The 19,542-nt window shown below is 47.2% G+C and overlaps 2 protein-coding genes across 2 annotated transcripts in view; one reads left to right on the top strand and one right to left on the bottom strand.

Moving 5' to 3' along the window:
* LOC110394104 (25-hydroxycholesterol 7-alpha-hydroxylase) overlaps positions 1-11,947 on the top strand; it is a 121,549-nt gene extending 109,602 nt beyond the window's left edge. The window contains exons 5-6 of the mRNA XM_021387775.1: positions 3,032-3,210; positions 7,099-11,947. Coding sequence (XP_021243450.1) covers positions 3,032-3,210; positions 7,099-7,395 — 476 coding nt within the window. The 3' untranslated portion in view covers positions 7,396-11,947. The remainder of the gene's footprint in view (positions 1-3,031; positions 3,211-7,098) is intronic.
* Positions 18,432-19,519, bottom strand: BHLHE22 (basic helix-loop-helix family member e22). Its single transcript, XM_021388162.1, has one exon. The coding sequence runs from the start codon at positions 19,439-19,441 to the stop codon at positions 18,524-18,526; it is 918 nt and encodes a 305-aa protein (XP_021243837.1). The 5' UTR covers positions 19,442-19,519; the 3' UTR covers positions 18,432-18,523.

Raw genomic sequence — 19,542 nt, 5'->3', positions numbered from 1 at the left:
ATTATAGTACCCTATTACCTGCTGTTAGTGTAAAATTAACAATCCATTATGCACAATAACTTTTATAAAACATTTACAGATCGAGATCATGTTTAATTAAAATTAACTTGCCTATGAAAGCCAAATGCACTTATGATTCACAGTGACCTTTTATTACCTGCAGTCCCTTGTTTTGGCTGGATGATTGACAGCTTGCTGTTTGGCTACCATGTTGTATTTCAGCTGACAAGACTTTTCATTTTAACTCAATTTGCCTGCCTATCACAAGCTGGTGGCAGGCCAGGCTCAAGTCACCCAGCTTTGCCTCAGCAGCTTGCTCTATTTCTCATTAGTACGCATTTATTCAGTGGAAATTGGAAGACAAATGCTTGAAGGCATGTGAACTAAGTATAGCAAATTAGGGTTTAAAGACTGAATATTTATAAGTATATTGAAACAGTTTTTAAAAAAATCTAGAATGAATTGGAGACTGAGTGCTAGCTTTAGTATAAGAGGAATGAAGAGAGAAGTGGGAGGATTCTAAGAATAACAATACTATGAGATATTTCTCTCTCTCTCTCTCTTTTTCTCTCTCTCTAGAAAATATGTAAAATCTCTCTGACAACACCTTATCAAACAACAGCCTGGCTTCTTTATGTAGTGTGTGTACAGCAAAGTTTAGCATCTCATGTGTGTAAGAAGGGGAAAAAAATGAGGGTCATGCTCATTTGCTGCTTGGTTATCCCTTGGTATGCTTTAAATTGCCTTGTTTGTTCGGCACAAGCACAGAAACAGATGTTGCTCTACCACGCTGGATAATTTACTGTACCTCATGGTGCAGAATGGAAGGCCTCCCAAGCTACCCAGCTGGTCTGTCAGCAGCGATGGCTGGTGTCTGCTCAACTATGACAACTGCAAGCAAAGGCTGCAGCTTTATTGTGCAGTTGTCATTCCTCCCAACATATAGCCCCGGCATTTGGGGAAAGCTGACTGTCTATTTTTTTAATGCTTGCCTGCAAACCCGTATAAGCTCCATCCTCCTTTGTTGATCATAATGTGACTCATTACTTTTGTCATCTAATGATTATCGGCATGATCGCTCAGAGCTAGAGCCAAGCTCGCCTTCCACACATAACTGGTACTGGAAGGTAAAACAGATTTGTCATTTACGATCTGACCGCTAAGCCACACTTTGTGCTCCATTATTGTGATTAACTTCTGCATAAGATATGCTGCCCGATTGTCATCTGCGATCCGGCGGCGGGCACCGACTGCCGCGCTCTGCGGGAGGACGGCCCCCGATAGGATGTGACTGCAGTGCTGGTCGAGTTAAACGCAGACCCGCTATTTCGCAGCGGTGCTGCAATAATTATTTTTCCTTTTTGCTCTCCCTCCCCCACCCCCCCCCACCCCGTTTGATTTCCTGGGTGTTTGCCGCATGCATCGCCGCCATTTCCAAAATCGTGGCATTCCGAGCTGTGCGTTTTGAAGGTTGAGGGCAGTCTGGGAGTGGAGGCTGGACCCTTCCTTTGTACCATGCAAAGTTTTGTTGCCAGAGCACTGCCAGTTGAAATCTATCGTGTCAGGTGCCTTGTGGCTATTCGCAGTAGAGGCCATATTCTGGAACCAGGGTTCTTCTCTGGCTTCGTCACCAACAAGCCGATTTGACTCTGCCTGATTATAGTAACGAAGGCAGTCCAAAAGAATATGCACAGACTCACTGTACGTCACATTGAATCACGGCGCTGGCCACACAAAGCTGACCGCAGCCTCATTTCTTTAGACAAATGCATGCTTAAGGAAAAACCTCTTGCAAGAAAGCATCCAGGGCCACTTTATTTGCTATGCATGCTGCACCAGATTTAATTTTTAGTGAAAGAGCATTTGTTATTATTTTTTTCAGATGCATCTACACTGGGTAGCTACTGTCTCTAATAAACTAACCTTTCGGGTGCAGCAGTTACAGTGCCTCGGTGAACGCTTAGAGAAGGCTTATTTGATATCCCCAAACATAAAAATGGGCACAAATGGATTGTTATGAGAAAATGAAACCCAATTTTAGGCTGTTTTTCACACTGACGATTAGAAGGAATCAAGTCAGATACAACAGCACCCATACACGCTGGTGGAAAAATAGTCAGTTTTGATTACAAAGTGAGAGATGCAGCCCTAGACAGGAGCTACATGCTGATATACATGCTATCAGAATGATTTATGCAAATTATGCATATTATTCCCAAAGGAATTCCTCCTCAAACTGCCAGGATAAATTGCCGGAAATTAGCCATAAAATCTGTCGTGCTAGGAGCAAAAGGTGAAGGCCACTGGGAAAGCAAGGACATTCAGCTTCTGGAGCCTTCCAGGATGTGATGGTGGAGACAGAAACTGAGCTTCCCCTGTACTGAAAGGACTGTGTTTTGTTTTCTCTTTGACAATTAAAAGTGTCTTTCTCTCTTAAAACTCACAGGAAGATAATGAATTGCTTTCATTCGCTTTGACCGTAAGAGATGCTACCATTTGGCAATGTAGCTCACTGAAAACAAAGCAAATAAATTTAAAAATCCTCAGACTAACAAGCAAAATGTTTTTTCTAGCATGTAGTTGTGCCTATACACCCAACAGCTTCTGAAAGGCAAGCTGAATAGCTCTGTGGATGCTTTCGCTGGTATTTGCTCTCAAGCTCCAAAATGAAAGGAAATGCATAAAGCATACATGTCTTCTGATTGTGTTGTTTTCAACATGGTGCCTGAATAATGACTTTCCACCCAAAATCCAGGGCTGCCTCCAGCCGACACAATTTCTCAGAACCATCAGTGAGAATCACATCGCAGTGCTCAGAGCCACGGCCCCCACCCTGCGGGACTGTTTAGTACCTTCTCGTGGTGTCTGGTTTATGTTTTGTTTTGTTTGTGGTTTGGTTTTATTCCTTTTTTTTTTCTCCTTTAGCCTGCCCTACTAAACCTGTCGAGATGCAGCAGCTGCAGCCATGTATAACTTGCAGTCATCTCCCATATTTCTGATGCTTCCCCCCTCCGCTTTTGTTTAATCACAGAGAGCGCCTTAAACGAGAGTTTACGGATGTGCTCATCTTCCATGAACATTCGCATCAGCCAGGAGGATTTTGTTCTCAAGCTCGAAGGAGATCAAGAAGTCAGTTTGAGGAAAGGAGACTGGATAGCCCTTTACCCTCAGATTTTGCACATGGACCCCGAGGTCTATGAAGATCCTAAGGTAAACGCTCAGCTGGTGCTGCTCTTCCTACTTCAGGCACATTGCGGCAGCCAGGCCTTTTGTGATAGGGTTTTTTTGTTGTTTCTTCTTTTTTTTTTCCTGCTGTTCCTTCTTGTGGAACAAATCTTCTGACTTTCACATGTATTTTCGAGGGCCCTACAGGTCAAAGGATTCATGGCCCGAAGAGAGAAATATGGTGATGAGACTGACTGCTACTGCTTTCAAAGGAATTGACAATTGCACATTGACTACCATAAACTTTAGGCTAAATGTGGGTTTTGTTTGTCAGTGGATCATTTGATACCCAAGGAGGGCTGAATAATAGAAGGTGGTTTAAATAGCAAATAATGTGGGCCATTTAGCTAAGTGCCCCCAAAGCATCATTGACTCTCTGAAGCCCTATAATAGCACTGGCTTACTTGAGCCTTATGCTTTTTCACCTCTCTTCATAGGGATTCACCCCTTCTCGATCAATTAGTATAGCGTTGTGAACTTGAGACTGTAAAGCTGTTGCTCCACAGCTAAGCTCGGAGGGTAATTGTGTCATCTCCTTGTATTTTTCTCTGACGCTCAAGTTAATGAATATCAAAGACTCGAAATTAATCCACCCTGCCTCAGCCTTAATATGGCTTCAGAAGTTCACCACCTGCATGCAAATTAAATAGTCTGAGTCTGCAGTAGGTTATTCCACCCAGTCGCTGTCCGTGGTCCAGGGTGCCACGTAGGAAGTGAGGCTGTCTGTAGGCTGGCCTTTTCAGCTGGAGAGGTAGGAGCTTTTCCTGAACCACTTCTCATCCCCCTTTCCCTAAGCAAACAGCCATCTCTCTACCATGCTGACTTCCATGTTTGGGCATGTTTACATGTTTATAGAAACCCCGTGTTAGAGGCACTGCTCCCCAAGGCTCTCCTTTTGGGGAATTTAAGGATAAAGATGTGCACATGGAGTTGCAGAGGAAGGATGAGATTTAGATGCCTTGTTGGTGAAGGGTAGCATTGTGCTGTGCAGGAACCCTACCAGAGGCAGAGGGGAGTTGTGGCGCGTGTTGGAGTTAGAAGGAGCAGGATATAGAGACAGGTATGATCACAAGGGCCATGAAAATGGAAATAATATCCAGTAGGACCCTGCTATCTGCTCCACTCAAAATGAAGACAAAGACTGCTGAGAAAACCAGTGTTTTTAAAAAGTAATCATGTATTGGCAAATAGTTAATTAATACTTTTATCCTTAAAAATTCTCAGCTAACAAATAAGCTTTTTCTCATTTTATTCTTAACACTTTATTTTGGAGAATGTTATTGATTTGTCAAAAGTCCATCTGTTTGTTTAGGTCCTAGACTAAAGCATCAGAGTGGTAGCTGCGCCCCTCCCTTATTCAATAATTGTAAGAATACATTACCATATTTCCATTGCTTGCATATATCTGCTTGGTATCAGTTCTGCTCAGCTTTCACAGTACAGCTTTAGTTCATATATTTTATCTTTTTGATAGTGAATGAGCAATCCACACATTGCAGTACATTGATTTCAGCACATGGGCCCTCTCGAAAAGTGGGGAAATCACTGTTCTGTTTGGTTCTTAAAATATGCAGTGTGCTTTCAACAATAACTACTGAAGATCAGATAGAAATGGAGAATGAATTTTTTGAAAGGTGCAGTCTTGAGCTTGTCATGTATTTAGGGAAAACTTTCCTGGGAAAACAGGCAGCTTGACGAGATAATTTTGTAGCAATGCTTTTCTCCTGGATACATAAATTTAAGAGCTATCAAGTTATCTTCTGCTTTGGCATCACATTGTATATGTGTAAGCATATATTGTTGACCTCTTTCTCCACTCAAAGTCTAAATAAATGAGTCCATTTTTATAAAGTGGATAAGTGAACTTTCAAATCATAGCGCAGTTAAGTTACAGAGCTCAGTAAACAAACTCTGCACATTCCCTATGATGAAAGAAAAGGAAACTTTGCTGGAAACCCTACGTGGTGGCTTCCCAAACGAAGCTAAATACAGGACATGACAGAACGAGACTTACACCAGTCACAGGAGATTCCTCAGTTTTCCTAATACAGTGAGCAGGCCGTTCACAGAAAACATTATCTCCAGTTTCTTCACATTTTCCTCACCGTGATTCCCAGTTTCCCTTCCAAGAAGGCCTCATGCATGGCTGGAATGCCCTTTGTTGTCAAAAACTAGCCTTTCTTTAAAAGCAAGCTTGCTGGCTCTATAAAATTTATCCCAGCCTAGCGGCCCCAACAACACAAGCATGAGTTTGATATCTCACACGTTTTCTGCTTTTCCAATTCTTTACACAGCATATTATTTTTTGTTAAAATAAACTACAGTTTTCAGGTGGCTCTTGGGATTGCAAGAAGGCAATAAGGCTTGGCCCAGCGTGTGTATGTGTGCAGTACCACAGTTCCCAAAAATTGCAGACACCAGGAGCGCATACTGTGGAAATGCTCTTGTGAATTGAAGAGCTTTGGGTTTTTCTGTTTTGTTTTACATTTCAGGAAGGGATTCTTTTTTAAGGAAGAGAGGGCATTCTGGGCTTTCACTTGTTACTGTGCTCCTTCAGATGAAGCAGTAACTTAGACAAAAAAAAAATCACGCTTCTTTTCACTAAGACTGAAAAGAAGAGCTGCCCAATGAAAACACACATATAACTGCCTTTAACCTTGTGGGAAATCCAGGCCCTTGCCATTTAGAGAAACAGGCTCCTGATCATCAACATCAGAGCTATCCCCTCTCTTCTCCCGGTCCCTTTCTTGTAGGCTATTTCCCCTGCTGCTGTTTTTCTTGACAACCAGACCTTTTGTGTGTGGTTTTCAGAGCCGGTAATCTAACGGGTAGATCAGTATCAGTGTGTTTTATCATTGTGTTGTTTTGAGTTTTTTTAATCAGTTGAGGTGGTTTCTGTCTGACTGACTTGTTCCCAGCCAGCTCCAAATGGCTGCTGCTATAGCAGATGTATGCAAAGCAGGACAAATGCTAATGAGTGACCATAAGCAAGAAGTGTCTGTCATTTTTATTCAAAGCATGCAGGAGGATTTTGTAAGTGGTTAATTTGCCATTGACTGAGTGAGGGTGCCAGATCTCCTTCATTCAAAAACATGAATTATCTCTAAACAGTGATCCTGCTGCTGGAAAATAGTCAGAAAGATGTTCAGTTTATGGAATGCAAGTTACAAACCCAACCTCAAGCCTCACTTGAAAGCGCACTCTTTATCATGGTCAGTCACTGGCAGTTGCCTAGCCTTGCACACTGCTTCTGGAGCAAGCCATGTGAAGGTCAGATGTGGCAAATTAAGCAGCAACGATCTCCATCTGAAGGGAAAACTGTCTGCAAAGTATTGGTTCTGCTTTTTAAATAATCTGCATCACTGGGTGCAAAAAAAAAAAAAAAGGATTTTGCTTTAGCTCGCAAGAACAAGATCAGTGCAATGTATTAATTTATTCATAAGTATTTGTGGATTATCCTTATTCATGATGTATATACCACACCAAGCGCATATGATGCTTTACAAGAAATTGTCCTTCCACTAAGGTTCATTGTCCCTGCTACAAAGCAGTCAAAATCTAATTGCAATCAATAGAGGCCAGACATTCTAGTGAATGAGACATGGAAGTTGAAGGAGCTTGATGTAAAAGGGCTGAGCTAAGTAAGTGGATTTAAGTAGTGTTCTTTGCAGAGAAGAAAAAGTGAGTTAAAAAGTGAGTCAGATTGTTGCCGCTGTTCTTTGCTCTCAGGGCCATCTCCCTACCCTTTTCCCCTTTCCCCTTTTCCCGGAACGTGGGCCCTTGGGTCCCCCATCCCCTTCGTCACGGAATCGGGCCTAACGCCCGTAAACCGTTGACAACACTTCTCTCTCACTCTTTCTCTTTTATTTTCAGGAGTACAAGTTTGATCGTTACATAGAGAATGGCAAGAAGAAAACTACCTTCTACAAGGCAGGAAGAAAACTGAAATATTTCCTAATGCCCTTTGGCTCTGGGATCAGCATGTGTCCAGGGAGGTTCCTCGCAATGAATGAGATGAAGATGTTTCTTTTCTTACTTTTGGCTCATTTTGATGTAGAACTAGGGGAAAACAAAGCTGTCAGACTTGATAATGGTCGTATGGGCCTTGGTATCCTCCTGCCAGACACTGATATTGCCTTTCGTTACAAGCTGAGGTCCTTAAGAAATTGAGCAGTTGCCTCTGTGCCTTCTACTAATATCAGTGTTTGCTCTGTTTCCTCACTCAGCTTTGTATTTTTGGAAGTGTTTGCTTTTACCCTCTCTGCTTTCACCTCCTCCTTCCTTTTTTTCTAAGGAGAAAAGCCCTTGGGCTGGAGGTAGATGTCAGACACAGGGACATAAAACCTCTGTTTGTCCTGCCCGTGTTCTAATGTGGTGAGATGACAAGAACTTAGCTGAGTAAATCATCCCTATGCGAAGGATACCTGTACTCTTGGCCATGAGTCAAGTAGGGTTTGGGTGAAGATGGTGTCAAGCTGAATCCAGGTGATCAAATTGGAAATGGGCTCAGTAGCCACATATTGGAAATTCTCAAGCTCTCTAGAAACCTGACAGTCCAGATACACTGCAGGCACATTGACAGAGCCAAAAGACCTCCTACCATCACTGTGCCATGAGGTTCCCCCCTGCTGGATTGAGAAGTCACTCACCATCAGGAGGCATGACTGCATCTGCTTGTGGAAAAATAGTAGTGAGAAAGGGGGGTCTTAATTCTGGAGGGCTAAAGGATTTTTTAGAGATAATTATTTTAACTTTTTGTTTACTCTGTTCCCTTTTGTGGTGTCTTAGTCCTTATTTGAGAGGTGTAGTGGAAGCGATATGGAGTGGGGGTGATTTGCAAAAACGTATTACTGGCAACACATCACTGACTCCAGTGATTTGTAGTGAGGGTAAATGCTTTTTTTTTTTTTTCCTCAATGAAAAGAAATTAAAATCTGTGATTTTTCCTGCAGCCAGTTGAACTCAGAGTGGAGGCTCTGTTGATTTTAATAGGATCTGGATCAAGCAGAAATTATCTGTTTGGGTTTTTGAGCCAAAAAAAGTATACTCTTCAGGGAGAAAATTTATGAGCCTTTTTGAAATGATTCCATCATCTCAAAAATTACCTTATGTTTGTCTTACAATTTTACTAGTAGCATATATGTGTTTAGTTTGACAATTTCTTGTGTTTGTTAGTTTCCCCAAAAAGGCAAAAGAATGAGAGGGCTTCAAGGACAAGTGTGGTGTCTAAAACTGCTTTTTAATAGTATTTTAATGTGCCTAAGCTGTGCATAGGCAGACTAGTGTGACCTCTGTTTGGAAACAAAATTATCTCTCTACAAGTTGGAAAACGGGCTCTTCTTTGGGGCCAAAATCTGAGCAAGTGAAAACACCAGGCAGACACAGAAGCTGACTGCAGTTGAGCTGCACAACCTGCTCCACTGGGTGATCCTGTTTCAAACATGAATTTTTTGCTGCACAGTATGCAAAATATAAAATTTTATACCCTGTCTCTCTCTAGTCAAACCCTCTCTCACTTTGGAGATGGAGAAGGATTCTTGTGGCTGTCCAGTCTCAATTTGCCATGAGCATAACTGTAATGGGAGACCAGCCATGTTTGTTGGCCTTGCTTTGTGTTCCCCAAAAATTTTGTTTGAGATACGCCAGCATACGTTCTGCCCACACTGCCAGCTGATGAATAACAGTGCTCTACATGAACTTTCACTGATACTCTCAAGTGTCCCGTCACCATTCATAGAAGTTAAAGAAAGATGAATAATCACTGCAAGTGCAGGTTAGTTTGGGCAGTAAACCCTTAATCTATTCCGTGCCAGAATTTGTGGTTCACTAACTAACTAAACAACACAGAACTGTTACCCTTGTCTGGACACTGCTGGATGAACTGCTGGCTTATCTGGATTGGAGTACCCAGCAGCATTATAGAAACTTCTCAGTGAGTGCTAAGCAAATCATTAAAAATACTATTTTTCTCCAGTATTTCATTGTCTGCATTCCTGTGTTTCAGAGTGTCCTGTTCTGACAGAGTTAACGATGCCCCAAAAAATTACCTGACACTCTACTTTATACAAAATACACAAAGCTCAGAAAACTTCAGCTGGATTTGTCTTTTCCCAGTAGAGCATCAGAGCCATTGGTTCATTTTGAGAATACTGAGCTGAAATTTCCTGTGCCTCAATCTTGCATGTCTTCCAAAATCAGAGATTTTACTTGTCTCATAAGCACTTGATAGCCTATGGATGGAAACTGCTATGTACATGATAAGGTTTAGAATTATTTGTTGTGTTTTGTGTAGAAGACTGTTCAGTTATTCGTGTAAAGCACATACCCTAAATAAACATCAGTAGAAAGGCTTTCAGAAATTGACACAGCCACATTCCAAATCCTCTGAGTAGAAAATTGTGTTTTTGTGAGATATATTGGATTAATATTTTCTCTTCATATATAATATCAATAATGTCTACAATGTTGGAGTACAGTTACATTAAATAGGCTTTGCGGTTGATTAAATGCCTTAACTTTGCTTCAACATTTAATCAACACCAAAAGCTGATTATTGCTTTTTGTCACAGTATAAAATTTGTTTTTATGGAGAGATTCTTGTACTCAAGTTACTTACTGCTGTACTTACTTGGTAGGAGCTATTCTGTACTTGGCCATAGCTCATAATCCAGTTTGGACATTAGAGCCTATTTTATTGAGAGAGGAAATGCTGATATCATTACACTGTTGACTGTATTACATTATTGTTTAAATGTAAGCTGTAAAATGTCTCATGCCACAGTTAGGATAAATCTTTCTTTGGCATCCAACTTTGAAACAAACCTGAAGCAACTGCGAAAATAACAGTAGGTATTTGTTTTAAACATAAGACTTTTTTTGTAATGGTAATCTATTTTTAGGATTTTGAATTAGTATATCGCAGGCTGCTGCATAATTTAGTGGGACACTTCGTGCCAAAAGTACATGCAAATCATTAGTAATTTCAGATTAATTGCTAATCGGTTTGTACAGTATCTGTTTTGGAATTAAAAGGAGATCTAGATTGTCTCCAAACGAACAAATTACAGCTGTAGGCCTCACTTCTTCATTTGAAAGAAAAAAGAAAAAGAAAAAAGAAGAAAGAAACAAGGTTTCAGAGTCATACTGGGAACTGAAGGAAAGCTCTGTGAAGGTGCTCAGAAGCTGTGCCTCTGGGTTGGAGTCCACACCTCACACCACACAGGAGGACAGTGATTTCGTGGGATAAAGTCAGTCAGTTGCAATTTTTGCTCAGGAGCCAAAGTGACCAAACTTGGAGCAAGGCCTGCCCAGCTTGTCCTGGAGCTGTGTCCCTTAGGACCCACGATCCTGGTGGATGACCTTTGCTAGCGAGCAGTGCATCACTGAGGTGGGGCCTGCATCCCTTTGCAGGCAGGATAAGGCTCACTGCTTTAAAGTCGGAGTGTTAAAGCAGGAGAGAGGAAGCGCTGGGCCTGGTCATCCTGCTGGTTCACGTACTCTGCAGCTGACCCAGTGAGTCAGCAGCCAGCTGACTGGGAGCAGGGAACTCTCCTCAGAGCAGGGAACAAGGCCCGTGGTGCTGGTATTCCTGGTTGAAAAGCAGCAAAACGGGACAGGCCTGCAGCATCCCTGGGGGCCCGGCTGGAGCCAAGATGGCCACAGAGCGCTGCCCAGGGAAGAGGGCCAGCTTTGTGTGTTTGGCTGCAGCGCCCAGGAGGCACCAGCTTGGTGCCGGTCACTCAGGCACTGTGATGGCTAAACCACTCAAGTAGAAACCCGCAGAAGCTGCGTTGGCAGGCAGTCAGCTGCCAGCCATGCAGGGCCGGCTCCGTTGCTGACCAGTGGGAGTGACCAGAGGGCTCTGTGGGGCCGGGGCTGCCTCTGCTCTGCATAGGGTGACATGGGGCACCCACTCCTCAGTGTTACAGGTGACTGTGCTGGGCTGTACTGGCCTCCAGTTATAGGCTATCACTGTGTATGGTTATATTGTCACTGTCTTCTGCTTTTATGGGGAAAAAAAATATATATATCTTTGTTTCTGATATAAAATAAGTTTATTAAATTGGTGTGGCCCTTTATAGCACCTGAGCAGGAAGCTGAATTCATCATGAACTAATGTGAATGCTAAAATGTGATTTTTTTACCGCTATTCTTCTAATTTACAGTTTGTTCTGCACTGTTGTGCTGCCTCTCACTGTTGCTGTGACCCACCACCAACTCACTAACCCGTTCTGTGTCTCAAAGGATCATGCTGGTCTATGAACATCTCTTTGCAAATTTGACTTCCACATCTCTGCCGATACGTCATAATGTAATAATCTAAAACCATGTAAGAGTGTAAGAGTTGTTTAGAATGTTATGCATGTCACTGTTTTTGGCGTTGCGCTTTTTTCCTTCATTTTTTTTTTTCAGTGATTGCTGGTCTGTGAATTTCTCTTGTAGAATTATAAATGATCTTTTATGTCATCGTTACTGAACTTTCTGTCATTCAGAAGATTGTGAATTGCTCTTAATTGCAAAAACTGACATTTTGTATATAGATGGACAATGGTTAGGCTTTATTTTAATAGTTAATATCCATCATTAAGGCTCTTAGGTCGAATAAGATACGTCGTGAATTTCTAAGCAAGAAAATTGAAACTTCATTATTTTAGTAATCTAACATCTTAAGTGATTTTTGTATTTCAAGGACACGTAAAAATATATCTATTTTAATATTGAATGAGTGTCCGTGTTGATTTTTTTCCACCTTGCATTTGCACTTTTCTCACTGATACATGACTGTTGCTTTCATTTTAAAACACTTCAGTCAGCACACAGCATTTTTCTGTTGCTTGATCTAGAAAAATATTTCTGTAAGGAAAACAAAAAGAGCCTTTAATTCAGCACTGGCATGGAGCAACTTCTTGGAATTTAGGAAATGATCACCTCTTCTTTACACCCCATCAAACTAAAGCAGGTTCCTATCAGAGGAAGAATATGGGACCTCGGGTGTTCTCAGGGCATTATTCAGAATCGGTGTAAAGATGTGCATTCCCAGAGTAAAGATTGCTTCCCACATACAGCTCCTAGTCCTTTCCTTTTGCCAAACCTCTGTGCAGTTTAAGATGTACTACTACCTGCTGTTAAATACTCTGCATTCTTAGATTGTTCATTTTAGAGGAGAAATGATCAAAAATTGTTTCAGTGTACTGTACTGCACCAGCAAAGCTCAACTTGGCTTTTCGAAGCAGCACTGTCGCTATGAATTCTGCCAGTAGCTGTTTCATACGCAGCCTAAAGAGATCCCTTTCCTTCATTCCATGTAGAAGTGGGGGTGAGGTGTGTCTGCGAGGACTGTTGAAGACACGTTGCAGAGAAGAGGGACCTGCAGCATTTTTCTGCATTTACTACATGTGTTCGTAACTTTTTAATTCCATCACCTGCAGATAATTTTGAAAGTTACTGAAGTTTAGAAATAAAAAGCGGCTTTGTTTAAGGAATCGTGAGGGCCACTCTTCTGCGTGAGCTTTTCTTCATGGTATGAAAGGCAGCTTTTGGGGGGGGGATTATGGTAGTTCCTGATACTGTATTATGTCTAATATTTGTTTAACACCAGGTGCTTCTTTGATGTTACTTATATTGCATTTTATTTTAAAATCGAGACATCAATTCATGCATGACATATGCTTAATTCATATGAATAGAGTGATTTTAACTGTCAGACCATAGAAAGTGAAGACTTTTCCTGCCCGTTACCTGAACGTGCGTGTGTACCACGGCCAGCCGTGTCCTAACACCCACAGCACACCAGGAAAATGATCTGATTACAAAAACACCACTTACAATTACACCTGTATACTGATACTGAATAGCTATGCTCAGAAATGCTAGTAAGTATGAGTAAGTGGTTGCTGCATGCAAAGAAGCATGTGCAGATATTGAAAATACGATTTTTTTTTCACGTGAAAGCAAAGAACTAAAATGTAGTGGGATCTTGATCCTCATACAATGCAGCACTGTGTCCATGCTGTGCAGTGGGTTTCCCTGGGACCTCAGGTACTGAGGTTGTGTGCGCACACCCTCTGTAATAGCGGCAGTGTGCTTGTCTTCCCAACTGTTTGCACCAAAATAGAGAGTCAAAAGAAGCCTGCCCCTGCTATGAGTATCACAGGATTCTCTCTTGCCATATTTTGTTTCACTGTTTGTATTATTTTTCCCTTAAACAACACTTGTTATCGCAAGAAAGTTGATCAGAAGTCTGAGCTCTGGCTACTACAAAAAGGGAATGCCCCGAGGTGACTTTTGCCCATCAACTTCTGCATCAGCTCCTCTTTCCCCCTATCCCCGTCTTCCCAAGAGTTCGGCAGCGAACCTCCCGCAGGCAGATTCCCACGCTGCGAGCCAGCGAACCGCCCGGCTTCGGAGCGCGCCTTCCTATCGCCTCCCAAAGAAGAACTCTTCCCGGCAGCGACTTCCGAAGCCGCCGTGGCGGGGACGCTCGGCGGAGCGCTCCTGCTCCCGGGAGCGCCCTTCCCTCTGTCCCCACTCCGCGCCCCGGGGCTGAGCCCGTCCGGCCGCAGCCGTGCGCACCGCGCTGCCCGCGCTCCGGCTCCCGGTTCTCGGCGCTCCCTGCTCCCCAGAGCCCCTGAGAGTAAGCAGGGAGCGCCGGCCGCCCTTCCTAAAGCAGCCCGCACGGGGACGGGAGCCCGAGGAGCTTTCCGAGTGAGCCCGCTCGGAGAGCTGGGTGAGTTCGGAGCTGGAGGAGAGGAGGTTTACTCCGGAATGGCGATCGTTGGCCCCTAATCCTCAATTACAGGGGTTTAAAAATAGTATTAGAGGGGCAATCTGTTCGGCAACTTCTTGGAAGAAATAATTGTTGATTTAGATAAGCGCTGATCCCCTCAGTGTTTGATGAAGACGTTAATTTATGGCTGGCTGGCAGTTTATGGCTGTCATTAGACGTTCAGCTTTGTCTCTGTTCGAAGTGCATCTTTCTCTTTATTTTCAAACGGTAAGCAAACGGTTGTGTTGAAGCTAAACCGCATCGTTTTCCTACAGCATCTCGAATTATCCACGGATCATAGTTCTTACATGTGCGTATATGAATTTAAAAACACAGCAGTAAAGTGCTCGAAACAGACCATCAATTCACTTCTTATTTTATGACACGTCTCGGAGTCGGGTTGCGAGGACAGAGGAAGGAGTTAACCCCTCCGAGGCTGCGGGACGGCCGCTCCGGGGCAGGGTCCGAACGGCCCCGGGGGGCGGCGGCTCGGGGACACTGGGCTGGGGGGCGGGGGGGTCACGGGGTTGATGGAGACGCGGTGACATGGGCTTGATGGGACGCGGGGCTGCCCGCAGCTCTGGGCTCGGCCCTTCAGCGGTGCTGCCCCAAGTTTTGTCCCGCCCCGGCCGGGAGCGGCTCCGCTGGGAACCTCCGTCCTTCCTCGGCCTATAGGAACGCGAGCGGCGCTGGAGAGAGCCGTGGGGTCCCAAGTCGTTGATTTTGCCCCCCCCCCACGGCCCCCCTCCAGCACCAAAACCCGAGTGTTAATTGCTGCGAAGTTTCCGGGAACGTGGATAATTTACTTTGACTGCCGCGTTTTAATTAAAAGCAAACTTATTTATGTTTCCGATGTTTATATTACGCGATTTAATTACGTTTAGAGGCAGCGTCGCGCTTCCCCCCTCCCCCCCCCTTCCACTCTAAATCACATTTTCATTAAAGGTTTTAATAAGAAAACTCACTTGACCACTATCCGTTATGCGGTCCCTCCATGCACACAAGTTCACTTACCCATTCATTTAGTCACTTACTCATTCCAGCAGATCCGCCGCCACTGCTGCTAGCAGGGATGTGAACACTCATAATTATTTGTCAAAGTCTGGAAAGTGTATTATCCCTTCTTCTAGTGGTAATTAGTTACCATAGCATCTAATACGTAAATGTGCCCAGAGCACACCATTAACAGTTAAGCGGAGGATTCAATTTAACACATGATTATATCTTTCATAAGTCATTACATTAGGAAAGCCAATGTCACTCATGCTGGGACCATTTCGGGCTCAGAGTCGGGGTAAGGGCCGGGGAAGGGTCCGAGGGGGGAGATGCGGCGCAATGGGGATGCCGACACGGGGGGGCTCTTTGGAAGGGGACACGCTCCTTGCTATCAGCCAAGTGTTAGGCGGGGAAGGGGAGGCTCTGCCAGCGCTGCCCGGGGACGCTGCAGGGGGACGCGGGAGGTGGCAGCATCCCTCACCTCGCTGCCCCCTAAGAAAAAGCCTGGAGGCGGCAAGCGAGCACCCAGAGCCGGCCGGGACGGCAAAGCGTCGGCGTTCCGCTTCCTTTCCTCCTCTGCCCCGCCGGCGGAACCAAGACTGGGGAGCGGGAGGGAGAGAACTCGGCCACGTCCATCTGCAGGATAGGAAGGAGAGAGGTTAACGGAGCGGCGGTGGGAGCCGCTCGCCCCTCCGGCCCCGGTAGGGAGCTACAGGCCCCGCAGCCCCCGCAGCCCCCGCAGCCCCGCAGCCCCCGGCCCAGCTCGCGAGTTCCTCCGGCAGCCGCCGCCCCGACGTGACCCCGTCGAGGGGAAGGCTGCGGGCAGCCCGCTCGGAAATAAGAGGTACTGAGCGCTGAGTCTTGAGGCAAATGCCTCCCCGATGCTGCGCGCACACACACACACACACACACACACACACACACACACACACACACACGGGCACGCACCACGCCAAGCTGGTGGCGGTGGTTAATTCCTAATCAGAATGATGGACAGCAGAGACGGAACAATACAAACTAATGGCTGTGTTGCTGATCACTTTACCCCTTGATTAAAGACACCCAATTATGGCGCAGAACAGTGTCGTAATTATGTTCCTTAATCACATCCAGGAGGTTTAATTGCCTTAACGATGTGTTTCATTAAATGAATTTAGGTATTATAGTCGACAGTTTTCATACACAGTTGTTTTCAAATTAACATAATATTAGACATCGTCATGGAAATTGTTTTAATAATCATAATTAGACGCACCCAGCCTTTGTCTCGCAAATGCTGAGAGACGCTGCTCCCGGCGCCCGGGGGCTGAGCTGCCCACCCTCTCCGGGCCGCCTTCCCACCGCTCCGTGGCACTTTACAGTTATGTTTCCTGAAAAGTTACAGGTTCTGATTAATCTTTTCTGATGGGAAGTGGAGCGGAAAAGATTGATCCCCTTCCTCCATCCCCCCCCCCCCCCCCACCAGCGCGGGGCTGCCGTCGGGAGCGGCGGTACGGAGGGCACCGGCCGGGGGGGGCGGCCCCAAAACTCGGCGGGGACGAGGAGAAGGGGGTCCGGAGTGGCAACCGGTGCCCGGCGGGGGGGGAAGCGCTCCGAGCAGGAACCCTTCGTCCGGAGTCACCCTCAGGGCTGCGAGGGGGCACTGGGGAGCAAAGGAAAGGAGCCATCCCTCTCCCCCCACCACCCCCCCCTCCGTCCACCCCCTTAAATCTGGAGGTAAATGTTTAACACAAAGCACAGCGCGATACAAACGTTTGTTCAAAATATTTTAATAAAGATTCTTTCCGACATAGATACACATACAAACGATCGTACATTGCTGTCATAATCTGATTGACCTATTTAATATATATCACTCTTTACACATCCGTGACCTGCCAACAGATCCATCACGGCTCCCACTGCGCCATCCAACCTGACAGTCCGAATTTATATTATCTGCGAGGAGTGGAAAATAGCAGGACTCGGGGTTGGAAAGAAAAGAAAAGAATAATTACAAAATCCGGATTTACAACTGGCAGAGAGGCAGCACCCAGCCATGCAAACTCAAGCGGAAGGCTCACTTTGGGGAAATAGCTCCTTCTTGCTCTTCATTTTTCTTTCCCCCCCAAAAACCCCTCCCCGCCCTCCCTCCCCACCCCCCGAAAAAAGAAAAGAACTCCACGCGCTCCGGAAATCAGCCCAAAGTATTTTCAAGTGTTTCAACTTCAAGAATATCATCCACGGTCGGGATAATTTACGCACACGATAAAAGCGGTCGAAACGACACCTCTGAAAGCACAGCGCCCTGGGAAACGTCGGCGATATTCGTGTAGCAGCTATTGCTCTGCGCCTGGGAAAAGGGAGCGGCCATCACCTGCCCTAACGCAAAGCCCTTTCCCAAATCAGTGGCCGAGCCACGAAGAATACACCTTTCCTGTCATTTTTGGACTGAAGCGATTTATTAAAGCTCAATTGAAATACAGGGATGATGCAACTCAAAATCCAGATGACCTTTCATAAACCTCAGCAGCTCGGGTACAGCAACAGTTCCGGTTATACGGTGTTGGCAAATAAACGCTTTCAACACTTGGCACACAGTTTTAAGTTCATCCATAAACAGAAATTCAGAAGCATTATAAAGTAACTGCACAGAAGACCCCTGACCTTAACACATGAGAACTACCGGCGGCGCGGGAGGGTCACCCAAAGAAGAACAAATAAATATGTCCCGTCTGTACAGCTCTGCGGGCGGGGAGGACAAGGTGCACAGAGACCCCTCGTTCAGAATCGCGGTACTTTCAGCCACACACGGAAGAGGGGTTGGGATCGGGGATTTTTTTTTTTTGCCGGCTTTTTTTTTTTTTTTAAACTCTCTCGGTAATTTTTTTTCTTTTTTAAATCACTCTCACCAAAACTTTGAGCATTTGCACGGGATCAAAGTTTCGAGACGCTAAAAAATACAAAGTCTTCCATAGCAAGGCTCCAGTCTCTTTGTTTTCTGCGAGTCGCTTAAATAAGAAGTTTACATTTCAAGTTTGTCTGTTTCCTGGCTCAGAATAATTATAATAATACTGCTAATAATTAAAAAAAAAAAAATCTACGTTCGCGTGCCCTCTCTGATTTGTCCCATCCACCTCCGCTCCCCATCACCGGGACCGCTCGGCGCTGGGCGGGCCGGGACCCGGCTCCGCTCCCCGTCCCCGCGCTCCGTGTCCCTCCCAGCCGCTGTTTCTCAGCCGCCCCATTGTCCGGACGCGCAACGGCCCCGCGGGGGCTCAGCCCGCGGCTCCCCGCGGCAAGGCTCGCCCCCAGCCGCCCCTTCACCCGCTCCGGTCCCGGCTCCGGCCCCGGCCCCCTCCCGCGGCCGTCCCGTCCCGGCGGAGCCCGCGGAGCGCTCGGAGCGGAGGGCGGCGGGGACCCGGGCGGCGCTCGGTCCCTCCGCCGCCCCCGCGCCCCCCGGCCCGGTCCGGCCGCGGCCCCCCGGCACCCTTCCCTTCCCTCTCATCTCCCCGGGGCCGCGGCGGAGGAGGAGGCGGCGGCGGGGGTCGGCGCGGCTTAAGGCTTCTCCGTGCACTGTTTGCAGAGACTGGAGGAGACGCTGTTGAAGATGGCACATTTCTCCGGGCAGGAGGTGGCGGGAGGCAGCCCGGCGCTGAACGGGTACCCCGCCGCCTGCTCGTAGGCGCCGAGGGCGGGGTGCAGCGCGGCCGCCGCCGCCGCCGCCGCCGCGGCGGAGCTGGGCAGGGAGGCGGCCGAGATGGCCTGGCCCTGGTTGAGATAAGCCACGAGGCGCCGCATCTCCTCCAGGGCCTGCGCCTGCATGAGGATGTAGTTCTTGGCCAGCAGCAGCGTGGCGATCTTGGAGAGCTTCCGCACCGAGGGGCTGTGCGCGTAGGGGATGACGGCCCGCAGCTCGTCCAGCGCGTCGTTCAGGTCGTGCATCCGCCGCCGCTCCCGCGCGTTGATGTTGAGGCGCAGCGCCTTCTGCTCCTTGGACTTCTTGCTGCCGCCGTGCCCGTGCCCGTTGGAGCAGCCTCCCTCGGCCGCCTTCAGCCCCCCGCCCCCCCCTCCTCCCGGGCCGCCGCCGCCGCCGCCGCCCGCCGCCGGCGAAGCGTCGCGCGGGTCCCCCCCGGCGCCGCGCAGCAGCAGCTCGCAGCGGCCGTCGCTGTCGTCGTCGGGGCTCTGCTCGCCGCCGCTGCTCTCGGCCACCGAGCTGCGGCTGGCGCTCTCGCCGTACTTGACGCAGACGGAGCCCGGCGGCAGCGCCAGCGGGTCCCCGCCGACGCCGGGCTGCAGCAGTGCCTCGGGCTCCGGCGCTTCGTAGCAGGCGAGCGGCGAGGGCTGGCGGTCGCGCGGGTGGGAGAGGTCGAGCCCCGGGGGCGAGCGGAAGGCGGACTCCATGCGCTTGGCCGAGGCGGCGAGGCTCTTGTGGAAGAGGTCCTCTTCCGCGGGCAGCCCCAGCGCCCGCTCCATCGGCGCCTCCGCCTCCTCCGCCCCCCTCAGCTCCCGGCCCGCTCCTCCAAGGCTCCTCCGCGCCGCGGCGGGCGGCTCCCCGGCGTCCCGCGGGCGGAAGG

Source organism: Numida meleagris, chromosome 2 (genome assembly GCF_002078875.1).
Source record: "Numida meleagris isolate 19003 breed g44 Domestic line chromosome 2, NumMel1.0, whole genome shotgun sequence".
Taxonomy (NCBI): Eukaryota; Metazoa; Chordata; class Aves; order Galliformes; family Numididae; genus Numida; species Numida meleagris.
Note: the sequence above shows the minus strand (reverse complement) of the source record. Positions and strands in the feature narration are given on the sequence as shown.

Bases quoted from the DNA above. Each gene is read 5' to 3' on its own strand.
- BHLHE22 (XM_021388162.1), bottom strand. From the start codon at position 19,441: ATGGAGCGGGCGCTGGGGCTGCCCGCGGAAGAGGACCTCTTCCACAAG.